The sequence below is a fragment of the Manihot esculenta genome, chromosome 11 (genome assembly GCF_001659605.2).
Source record: "Manihot esculenta cultivar AM560-2 chromosome 11, M.esculenta_v8, whole genome shotgun sequence".
Taxonomy (NCBI): domain Eukaryota; kingdom Viridiplantae; phylum Streptophyta; class Magnoliopsida; order Malpighiales; family Euphorbiaceae; genus Manihot; species Manihot esculenta.
Genome location: NC_035171.2, coordinates 2571837 through 2584041, shown reverse-complemented (window position 1 = coordinate 2584041; position 12205 = coordinate 2571837). Strand labels below are relative to the sequence as shown.

General features: G+C 34.2%; 2 protein-coding genes across 4 annotated transcripts; both read left to right on the top strand.

The window, feature by feature from the left end:
- The first annotated feature begins 2274 nt into the window (after nucleotides 1-2274).
- On the top strand, nucleotides 2275-3422 carry LOC110625953 (NDR1/HIN1-like protein 13). The gene has a single exon (XM_021771664.2). It carries the CDS (start codon nucleotides 2510-2512, stop codon nucleotides 3275-3277), a length of 768 nt encoding a protein of 255 aa, XP_021627356.1. The 5' UTR covers nucleotides 2275-2509; the 3' UTR covers nucleotides 3278-3422.
- An 832-nt stretch (nucleotides 3423-4254) lies between these two features.
- On the top strand, nucleotides 4255-11433 carry LOC110625524 (chaperonin CPN60-like 2, mitochondrial). 3 transcript variants are annotated; one of them, XM_021771148.2, is made up of 18 exons: nucleotides 4255-4421; nucleotides 4553-4574; nucleotides 4876-5007; nucleotides 5399-5558; nucleotides 6156-6331; nucleotides 7355-7450; nucleotides 7540-7644; nucleotides 8209-8295; nucleotides 8420-8509; nucleotides 9294-9374; nucleotides 9457-9525; nucleotides 9598-9675; nucleotides 10089-10184; nucleotides 10262-10361; nucleotides 10450-10553; nucleotides 10661-10766; nucleotides 10928-11006; nucleotides 11087-11433. In XM_021771148.2, exons 1-18 carry the CDS (start codon nucleotides 4384-4386, stop codon nucleotides 11187-11189), a joined length of 1722 nt encoding a protein of 573 aa, XP_021626840.1. In that variant the 5' UTR covers nucleotides 4255-4383; the 3' UTR covers nucleotides 11190-11433. The 3 variants fall into 3 exon arrangements, with proteins under 3 accessions (XP_021626840.1, XP_021626841.1, XP_043817883.1); XM_021771149.2 differs by lacking the exon at nucleotides 11087-11433 and having other exon boundaries at nucleotides 10877-11006; XM_043961948.1 differs by lacking the exon at nucleotides 4553-4574 and having other exon boundaries at nucleotides 4284-4421.
- Nucleotides 11434-12205: the final 772 nt, after the last annotated feature.

Below are 12205 nucleotides of genomic sequence, written 5' to 3'. Positions count from 1 at the left end.
ACTGCGAATTGAGTAGTGTGCTGATGGATTGGTTTATGTAGCAGGATTTGATAGATTTTGAGTCTGCCTCTTCTTTCAGACTCGACTTGGTTCTATCATCAATTTTGATTTTTATTTGTATTTATTAAATTTGAAAAACAATTAAAAATGTATAAATAATACTAAATTAATGCCTATCATGAATTTACAATCTTCAATTGCAAACCAAATAATTGCAGTCTTTAGTTACAAACCAACTAAGATGCAACATTTTTGCATGAGGTTGGTGAACTTATTTTTAAAATTTCTTCAAGAAATGTTAAAAGATGATTAAAATAATTTAGTGTGTTCTGATTAAAAAAGTAATAAAATAATTTGAATATTATTTTAAGTAAAATTTTTCTGAAAAAAAAATCTAAATTCATAAAAAAGATTATGTGACAACTTAAGAATATTTATGGTAGGGGCAACTTTAAGTGTGATGAACCTATTTATTTGGGATCCTAAATGCATACAAACAGCCCAATTCTATTTTTTCAATAGAGAAACAATTGAAAACCTTTTATTCTGAGTGGATATTTTTTTTTCACCCAACTTTTGATCTTCAGAAATTCAGAATCCAAGCAGATGAATGAATGTAATATTTTTTATACCCTCACTCATGACCTGTTGGCTCTGAGCCTAAAATAATAAGAAAAAGGAAACCAATTGGTAAGCCGCCGGAAAGAGAGGCAAACTCTGCCATTGCCTGTCATCTCTTCGGGGCATATCTAGAGTTGATCATTCGGTCGGTTTGGTTCAAAATCGAATCAAACTGAATAAATTGAAAATCGAAATTTTAGTGATTATAAAAACCGAATGAAACTGATTTTAGTCAGAAATCGAATCGAACCGAACCGGTTTGATCGGTTTTGATTTTTAATAATTTTTTTATTTTTTATATTTTATTTTTAATATTTTAAAATTTAATTAAAATGTTTTTATTTTAATATGATTTAATTTCTCTATATTATTGAAAAAAATATATTATTATCACTAATCGGTTCAGTTTGGTTTTTTTAATTTTTTTCTGATCAAAACAGAACCGAACCGAAATAACCGAAATTTCTGAAATTAAAAACTGAACCGAACTATAATATATAAAAAATCGAATCAAATTTTCAAATCAATTCGGTTCGATCAATTTTTTCAGTTTGAACCGAATACGGCTCACCTAGGCATACCCATAGCCATAGCCTACGGAAAAATCATTCTATTAAATAAGGTCTTGTTTGTTTAGGGTTTAATTTGTCATTTTCATTTAAATTAATATCGAGGGATATATTAATTATAAAAATCCAAATGATAAACTAAAAATAAAAACACAAGTGTAAGGTAATGTATCCTTTTTATTATCAATATAAACAAAGAAAAACTCAATTTTGTGATTAGGTCAGAAATCAATTTTTAATGGGAATTATAAAAAAAGCATTAATGAATACAAAGAGAGAGATGGAGAGGTTAGAGGATTACAGCTTGATTTTGTGGATTTTCTTTGAGAAGGTTATAGTACAGTGCGGCAATAGCTAGCTTATGCTAGATGATTAAATTTGCAACTTAACCACATGATTATTGACTTTTTAGGAGACAAGTGATGTGATTAAAGTCATTGTAATTGATGGGCTTTAGAGCATGGGAACATGGTAGGCCTCCACTTCATAATAGATGTTCACTTGCACACGTGTTAAGAGAGAGTCCATGGTGGGTGATATGGACACATCACATCTATGTGCTGGTTTGACAAAGCAGTGGGCCCATTTTATTTTGGATGCGTTTTATCCTAGTCTTTGAGTCGTTTAATTAGGTAATATTGCTCCTACTCTTCACTCGTCCCTCTCTTGTAGCCTATGTGAATATGAGAATTCTCACCTATCAAAAATATGTAATTATTTAAAAAAACACTAATATCTGTAAAAGAATTATTAAAAAAACATTTTTTTTTGGGCAAGTTTGATACATTAGGGATTAGTTAAGGTTAGTTGTTGGTTGAGAAAGGGAAGTTGCCCAATTCTAATAAGACCACTGAACCTCTCAATTAAAAAAAAAAAATCATAATTAATGTCAAAGGAATTAAACTAGAATCTCACTTAATTTTAAGAAGAAAATAAAAGTTTTTTTTTTATATGGACAAATAAATAATTTTAATTTTAGTATTGGTTATCTAGTTGCTATCTCTTTGTCATGTCCTTTACCTGCCTTAATTTATTTCTTACTCTTATTCCCACCCTTTATATATACAACATTTCATTTCTGAAAAGAAACACTTCCTCTCTTGAATTTCCTCCTAAGCAAAAGAAACTCATTTTTCTCCCATCTTCTCTTCTGCTTTATCTTAAAATTGCCCGTCTCTCGTATATGACCTCAGCAAAATAAGCCTCTTTCTTTCTCATTCTGTCGAAGGAAAAAGCTCCCTTTGGCCTTTTTTCTCTCTTAGGCACTCATCAAACACCTAAGAAACTGTTGCTTTTCTTTCCTTTTCTCTTCTCTCACCATGACAGAAAGAGTTTACCCTTCTTCGAAACCTCCCATTAATGGCAACGCTACCACCACCAACCCCTCTTTTCCGGCCACCAAAGCTCAGCTCTATGGAGCCAGCCGTCCTGCCTACCTTCCTCAACCCCAACGTAAACGCAGCCGTCGGAGTTGCTGCTGTGTTTGTTTTTTCTGGGTATTCTTTATCATATTTGTAATCCTCCTTCTTGCTGCCATAGCTGGTGCCATCATCTATGTTATCTACCGTCCCCACCGGCCCACCTTCTCCGTCTCCGGCTTCAAAATCTCCTCTCTCAACCTCACTTCATCTTCCCATCTCACCACTAATATCAACATGAACATCACTGCACGAAACCCCAACAAGAAGCTCGTCTACATCTACAACCCTGTCACCATCGTTGTAACCACAGACAAAGATGATATTCTTATAGGAAATGGCTTGTTACCCTCTTTTGTGCATGGCACCAAGAACACGACCTTGCTGAAAGCTACCATCACAAGCAGTGGTCAACAGCTAGACGATGCCTCTTCTAGCCGATTAAAGACAGATTTGAAGAGCAAAAATGGCTTGGATTTGAAGATAGAGCTGGAAACTAAGGTGAAACTGAAGATGGGAGGATTAAAAACACCAAAAATCAGGATTAGAGTAGCCTGTGATGGGATTAAAGCTACTGTTCCTAGTGGGAAAACGGCAACTACTGCTTCAGTTTCTAAAGCCAAATGCAAAGTTGATTTGAGGATCAAAATCTGGAAATGGACTTTCTGAGTTGAATTCATCAGTGTTTAATTTAGAAAGAAAAAGGCGTGATATTTGTTTTCTTTTTTCAATTAATTTTCATATATGTTTTTTCTTTTGCATTTTTTTTTAAAAATTTTTTCGCAAGTATATGTATAATGTTTCTCTTCTTTTATTGGTCATATGTTTGTAAATTGAAGAAAATTAAGTTTTCAGAAAATTAATTTCTCAGTTGAAAACGATTTGTTATTATTATTTTTTTCAGAATACAAAATAAGAAATAATCATTGGGTGGTTTCCTTTCCATCCCAAGCTGTGATGGGTCCTAAGCAAAAAAAAAAAATTGTGGGTGGTTGTTGTCCTGTCTCTTCTAATTATTTGTGGTAGAACTCTAATGTTTCACTTCTTATTCTTCTTGTAATAATATGATTTGGTGATATTAAGGGTGTCGGTGGGGAAATTATTGTAAGAATATTTAGCAAAGAGCCTAAATAATAATTGTGGTACACGGCTGCTAGCAGCATTTTAAGGCAACATGTGGAAGACGAAGAAGACCATGTGGCAACATAGGCATTATGCGTGTTGCATGCTGCCTTGCCTTCTGCTTCTTTATTTATATCTGTAATTATTTAAATAAAACACAATTTTACTTATAATAGCAGGTTTTTTTTTATTTCTTTATTAATATGATATTTATTCTCTTATGTACAATATTTTAATCAATTATCTGATTTTTTTAATATTAAAAAATTAATTAAATATTAAAAATATGAGAGGAAATATATATATATATATAATTTAATACACATCAATAAAGTAATCTATAAATTTACTATTACTATTGCAATTCCTAAATTGATATACCGTTTAGGTAAATTACTTGATATTTTACTGAATTAGGTTATGAGGTTAGCACCACGGGCCTTGGGTATTGGGCTATTGGCCCAGATAAATTGCGGGCCAGGCAACGGCAACCCCCTTCATTTGAAAACATGGGCAGGTGTGTTTGATTTAAACCTTTGCTTAAGTTCTCATTGAAAGCTAAAACCCTATCAAAAGCCCCTGCTTCTGAATTGCCAACAACACTCAAAAACACTCTTCTTTCTGCATTTTCTGAATTTCTGTGATCCTCGATTATGTATAGAATAGCTTCAAGATTAGCTTCATCGATTAGGTATTGCTTCTTTCTTTTCGTTTTCGCTTTTATACTTTTCTCCAGCTCTCTCTCTCTCTGTGAGTATCGTGGCTTACATATCTTTCTCTGTTTTGTGATGGGTGCGTGCATTTTGTTTTTGGGATTAACAGCTCATCTGTTTCGAAGAAACGGGTAATAATAAATCTCTCTCATTTTAGCTTATTGACTGCATTTTTCTTGTTTCTTTTGTTTCATGTAGGCAGCAAATGACTGTAACTATATGTAATTTTAATTAATTTGATGTTTTGAAGTAAAGTTGAACTGGCTTTAATTAAGTTAAGTATGACCATTGGTTTTATCTCATGAATTTTCTACTTAGCTACCCAATGTAATTTATACAATCAACGTTTAATTAACTGGGTTGAGCGATTTCCATGGTTGCTCGTTAATCTTGACAGTTTTCTTATTGTGTTTATTTCTTTATCTCGGTTAGGTGTGTGGTAATATTATATCCAGTAGAAGTTATGTGGCAAAGGATATCAGTTTTGGGGTTGGGGCTCGTGCAGCTATGTTGCAGGGTGTCAACGAGGTAGCAGAAGCTGTAAAAGTCACAATGGGACCACAGGTATTGAACATGCACCATCGTTTTTTGTTTATTTATTTAGTTTTGTGGAGTTCTGATATTTGTATGAGTAGAACAGTACCGGAAACAATTGACATCACTATCTGGTCCTTATATTTAGCCATTTAGCATCTTTGTTGTTACAATAACTTGATGCAGGAGAGGCTGTCCATTCCATTGTTCTGGAACTAAAGGTCTGCTGTGCTTCTTAATGAGAAGACTATAAAGCTTTCTCTTTTGTAGATCCCTTGTTGATACATCTATCATAACTTTTTCCATTTTCTGCAATTATCTTTGACAGGGCGTGCACTGTGTAGATTCATGAGAACAATGATACAAACACTAAGCATTTTTTAATTCTTTGTATTTTTTTTTAACTCATTGAATTACTTAGGGTCGTAATGTTATTATTGAGAAAAGTCATGGAGCCCCAAAGGTGACAAAGGATGGTGTAACTGTTGCCAAAAGCATCAAATTCAAGGAAAAGGCCAAGAATGTGGGTGCAGACCTTGTGAAGCAGGTGGCTAATGCTACAAATACTGCTGCAGGAGACGGTAATCTATTGTTGATATTTTTTTCAACTTTCATGTTACAAGAGACCAACAATCTGTCATAAGTTTATTAACATACTGGCAATAAAAATTAAGGTTGGCTTGACATTAATAGGATTGGATCCAAATTTACGGGTTAGTATGAGCTTATGCTTATCCATGCAGTTATTACATATGTATATATATATACACTTAATATATTTAATAACTCATGCTTCTAGTTAGAATCATGTTTCAGTCTGATGGAAGTATTTCTTTAAGAACAACTAAAATGTATTTGCAAAAGTATTTATTAACAGAACAAATAACTTGTAGTTTCAGAAGTGACTGTGACTTTGACATAGTCTTGTTACTGCACTATCTTTGAAATTAATATCATCCTTATCTCTTGGTAGGCAAAAACACTATAAGTTTCCATCATCTTTCATTTCTTCCACTTGCTTGGTTTCATCAAATGAGTGTATGAATATGTGTGATATGAAACATTAAGTTAACATGCTCAAGACACTGTATTTGAAGTGGAGAAAATATCATTGTTCAATGTTGAGCTCATCCGAGAATTTCTCTCATTCTGGAGATATGTTACTTGTCTGGTCACAGGTACAACTTGTGCAACTGTCCTGACACAAGCCATACTCACAGAAGGCTGCAAGTCTGTAGCTGCTGGTGTAAATGTTATGGATTTGCGAACTGGAATTAATATGGCAGTGAATTCTGTTGTTTCTCTCTTGAAAGAGAGAGCCCTAATGATAAGCACACCAGAAGAAATTTCACAGGTACTGCAGCATCTTAAAGAAACTATACAACAACAACAGCAACTAAGCCTTAAATCCAAACTAGTTGGAGTTAGTGTCATTAAAGGTGCAACCTAGCGAGGCGAGGCCTCTTGCACGAGGCTGCGTCTTTCCTCGTCTAGCTCGAGGGGCGAGCCTCGCCTTTTGAAAATAACATGGATGGCTTTTTTCTTTCTTTCTTTCTTTTTTTTTTTAAAGACTAAAACTCCAATGCATATTTCCTTTTGAAGCAGCTGATTGGAGAGCTAAATTTTAGGTATTAATTGGAGGATATATACCCATAATTATGCTAATTAATTAGAGATGTATATCCCAATGTTATCAAGGCGAGAAGTGATCCTCAGGCGATAAGGCCCCCTATCGCCTTAAGCAAGAGGTGAGACGATGCCTTTTTGAAAAAGGTGATAAAGGCAAAATATTTTTATATATTTTAAATGTACACACATATATATATATATACATATACACACATCAATGAAAATCTACATACAAATTAATTGGAGATAATTAAACATCAACTATAAATTCAAATTAATCAAATTAAATAAAAGCAACAAAGTAACACCAATTAAGCAAAATAATAATAAATCAATAGTGTATCACCCATTTAATCAACAATAAATCAATGATACAACATTGATTGGAGTTGGCTATATGGATCCTTTGTCATCATAAATTATCTTTCATGGGTAATTTTGATCCAAGGTACATCTTGTGAACTTGATATGCAAATATGATACTGTAGATAATCTTAAAAGAAAGTTCTTTAGTTTTTTAAGCTGTTGGAAAGGCTTCTCCTTGGCTTTGATATGTCTTTGTACAAGGCATTAAATAAAGCTTACAATAGATTGTGAGTTGTTTTCACTGCAATTTTGGTATTATTCTCTTGATGTTGTAAAATGTTCATTTATGTTTCTAGAACCTGCTAGAAGGTAGTATACATAGTTCTTTTATGCTTGCTGGATGTTCACCTTCATTGTTGGCAAGTGCATGTACTGTCAATAGGTTGCCACTATCTCTGCAAATGGCGAGCGAGAGATTGGAGAATTGATAGCAAGAGCTATGGAGAAAGTTGGAAAGGAAGGAGTTATTACTGTCGCTGTGAGCAAACTTTCTTCTTCTGACATCAGATGAACACACGTTAAATTCATGTCTAGGTTACATATTGTCTTGATTCTTGAATTTTGCAGGATGGGAATACTTTGGAAAATGAGTTGGAAGTAGTGGAAGGGATGAAGCTCGCCAGAGGTTATATTTCTCCGTATTTTATTACTGATCAGAAGACCCAGAAATGTGTAAGCTCAGATCTTTATGGTTTCTACTGTCAATATCTACTTCCTGCAACAGATTATTCAGGATATTGGCTAAAATGAAAAGTTCACCGCAAAACAGTCACTAAACTATCCTATATTCCTAGGAATTCTTTTCACTTTTAAATTATCCACACGTTTTCTTTTGACTGAGTGTTTGGGGTTGCTTGTGCCATTGCAATCAATATGTCAGGTGGGTAAAAGCAATGGGGACAGTTTTAGGAAGATACTAAGGGATACCATTATCATCCTGTTGGATATTATGGTAGTTGGTCGGGGGATATGCTGTTATATTATGTTCCTAAACTTACTGGCTTTTTGGAGCTTTCATGTGTATTGCATGTGCAGTCACTTTTAGATGCAGTGAGCTTGGCATGTTCTATCTCCATGATAACTTCTCTTTTTTGCCAAACCCCTCTCCCACCCCCTCCCTCCCTTTCATTTTCTTTATATTTGTTGTGTTATGTGCCAGTAGTCTTCTGAATGTCTTTTACTTTCATGTCAAGATACTGTTCAAAGAAAAAAAATCATGATTTTGCATGTTTTCAGGAGCTTGAAAATCCTTTGATCCTTATTTATGAGAAGAAAATTTCAGACATGAAGTCACTTGTGAGAATATTAGAGTTGGCAGTAAAAGTACGTACCCGTTTTCTGCCCCTTGTCTTGTATTTTGAATATTGCTGTTATAAGTGAATGCTTATATGATGTTGTATATGAATTTCTAACCCTATTATTTTCCTGATTATGCAACTTTAAACAGAAAAACAAACCACTTCTAGTTGTGGCCGAGGATGTGGAAAGTGATTCTCTAGCTATGCTTATTCTCAACAAGCATCATGCTGGAGTTAAGGTGATTGAATAGCCTTTCCTTGAAGCACTTTATTAGGCCTGGGTACACTGTATCTGATGGAAATCTCATAAATCTGGATGATATTGAAACCTCATGCTTGTATGATTACAATACAAGTAAATGCAAATAGAGTTATGATATACATATCTCTGTGTGCGTGTCTTCATATGCACTTGTACTTGCATGACTCTGTTTGTGTACTACAAAGGTATTTATGCATGTGTTGCTTCTTGCATGCATGTGTTGAGGATGAGTTACAAAAGTGCCTTTTGTCAATGATAATCTTGTTTAAAAGATATTTGTGGAATAGTTTGTCTTTCTTTTGTGCTTACGGTTCTTCCTTCTAATCATGCAAATAAAAGGACACCTATACAGCATAATTATATAATGATTTATTTAGGTGTATAGGTGCATATACTGCTTCAGGCGTGTGAACAATAGAATGAAACTAGCCATGCAAATACTCTTGTGCATAAACTCACATGCCTACAATTTTCTAGCTTTTAGAAGTTTCAGACTTCTAATGCTCAAAACAGCACATATGAAAAAAAAAACAATAAAACTCACAGTTAGTGTTTATTTTAGAATTGAGATTTTACTTTCCTAAAGGATAAGTGTGAAGTGTGAACTAATTATTTTTGGCTTATATATCACAAACATGTGCATGCACATGTAATTGATTGAACTGTTGATGTCAAAAAATCTTGCGTATGTGGTATTTTGGTGCTGCTGCTGAACAACATTGTATTGGTGCACATTTTTCACTTTGAATCATTTTGTTTAGGTCTGTGCAATTAAAGCTCCTGGTTTTGGCGACAACAGAAGGGCGAATTTAGATGACCTTGCCATTCTTACTGGTGGAGAGGTAGTATGATTTTCTTTTCATCTCTAGGTAATTAGGCATTCATAATTATTTTGGTGGCACGAGTAACCGTTGATTTGTACAGGTTATTAGCGAGGATCGTGGTTTAACTCTTGATAAAGTCCAAATAGAAATGCTTGGTACTGCTAAGAAGGTTTGTACATAAGGTTATGGTTCTTTTTACAATATAACATAGAACTTAACTGATTAATTCAATTTGTTGTAGGTTACTGTCTCTCTTGATGACACAATAATTCTTCATGGTGGCGGAGATAAGAAGCTGATTGAAGAAAGATGTGAGCAGGTATTAGATGAGCTTTAGAAAAGTCTATTAAGGCCTATTTGGTAATAGTAGTTGTTCTAGCAGCTACTAGCTGTTTTAGTCTTTTAGCTAAATGGTGGGAGTAACGTTTCATGATCTACTATTAGATATTGTTTTGACCCTAAACACAAACTTTAAAGTTGTTTTCTAACAGGACTTAAGTCTATATAAATATTACATTTCAGTTTTCATGCAAATATAGAAAATCACTCTCTCCTCACTGTTAATATTAACTTAACACTCATGTTCAACCTTCATGAAAACTCTGGATAGAGGAGGTAGTGTGTAAGGTTCAGGTATATAGAAATGTAGACTTGATTTTCAAATGCAAACTAGATACTAAAGGAGAATGTGTGAAGTTCTCTGATAAAAGCTATGTCTATGATATTGTATAGCTGAGGACAGCAATGGAGAAGAGTAATGCAATGTTTGATAAGGAGAAAGCGCAAGAAAGGCTGTCAAAGCTCTCTGGTGGGGTTGCTGTTTTTAAGGTGTGTTGTTCAGCTGAATCAGCTCTGTAAATTCTGGCATTAATGTGTATACAGTATAGGTAATCATTTTCTTGTAGGTTGGTGGGGCTAGTGAGGCAGAAGTTGGAGAAAGAAAAGATAGGGTTACTGATGCTTTGAATGCTACCAGAGCAGCTGTGGAAGAAGGTATTGTACCAGGTAAGTTTAATTTTATTATGTTATATTATATGTAAAGGTTAAACATGTGAAACTCTCTTCAAAATCTGAAGGTGATTTTCTGCATTAGGTGGTGGTGTTGCTCTTTTGTATGCCGCAAAAGCTTTGGAAGACCTTCAAGCTGAAAATGAAGACCAGAAAAGAGGCATCCAAATAATTCAGAATGCTCTCAAGGTTTATGATTTATTAGCCTTTACTTGCTGTCAAGGTTTGGCTTGACTCTTTCTGTGTTGTGTTACTTGCTTCATTAATATCTGACAATTTGAATTGGATTGCTATAGGCACCTACATACACAATACTTTCAAATGCTGGATTTGATCCTGATGTCACTCTTGGAAAATTATTAGAACAAGATGATCACAATTTGGGTTATGACGCGGCTAAAGGTTCACTCTCTTAGATATTACAAATCAAATTGTGTTTGAGCTATATTAAGGCTTCTTCTCAATCAAATCTGTGTTTCTATTCTTCAAATTCACGGAATTTTCTTTGTTAGTTTGGTTCAGTGGAGATTTCTTGTGATGATAAGGCTGTGTGTTAAACACAGGTGAATATGTGGATATGGTGAAGGCCGGGATCATAGATCCTCTCAAAGTTGTTAGGACAGCGTTAGTAGATGCTGCCAGGTGAAAATGTCAATTTCATAAAATTCGTGCTTGTTTATTGTCTTTACTCAATTAAACCTCCTGTTTCTTTTTCATTTCAGCGTTTCATTGCTGTTAACGACTACTGAAGCAGCCATTGTGGATAATCCAAAAGAGAAAAAACCTCCTAGCCGAATGCCAGATATGGATGCCATGGATTATTAGATTAACATAACTTGGAAATTTTGTAGTTTCAAGCTGGTGTACCATTGACATATATAAAATGAGGATATCTTTATTATTCATTCTTGAAAACTGAAAACTCTTACAGTGAAACCAAGATTTTGAACACTTGGCAGGTGGGGATTGAATCCCTTTAAAGTTCTTGCTTACAAATCCTTGTTAATCGTTGTCTTGTTTCCGACAGTAAAGTGGGACGGTATAAAATGAAATTTCAATTTTTGAAAGTGAAAATGTAATGGAACTTTGACGCTTCTTGTTCTGCGTATTGCAGAATTTTACTGCCGAATATATGCTTCCAATTTTTTATTCTTAAGCATATGTTTTAAGCCTCAATCTTTGAGTGCTTCTTTTCCATCGTGGCATTAAACTCCAGATGATCTTTGAGGACCGTTTTAAAATCATCTCTTGCTGCTTTGTCAAATATGAAGATCGACTTGATCAAGTATGTTCTTTCCTTCGTTCTGAAGCATGAGAAGTTCTAGTGTTTTAAGAAGGAACATGTCTGTAAACTGGACTGCTACGCAAATTGACAGCATATTTAAGCAGGGAAATGCAAAATTAAAATTTGATTCACTTCCACCGTTTGTGATCACATAAATAAAAGTATAAATGATATCAGTTTAGAACATCTACCTTAAAGCAAATCTGTGTATTATGTAATAAATTGAATAATAAATTACTAGCCATCCAAGAGTTTGGTCTGAACCACACAAAGTTAAAATCCCATGCACCTTCAGACTCATCAGGTCACAATAAGACTCTCAGATTTGTACATCCACTGACACGAAGAACAGTCAAGTGATGAGAATCTTCTAAGTGAGTCATATTTCATGATTTTTAGTTTCCCTTATGCCAGCAGAAAGATCAACCAAGTGAATCATAACCAAAAAAGTTTTACATTGCAATCCAAAAAGAATATTTTGTGAATGCCTGTTTCAACAGTTTCAAATATGAAATTTCCCTTGCAGACGTTGAAGCTCCCCAAGCTCTCAAGTTCC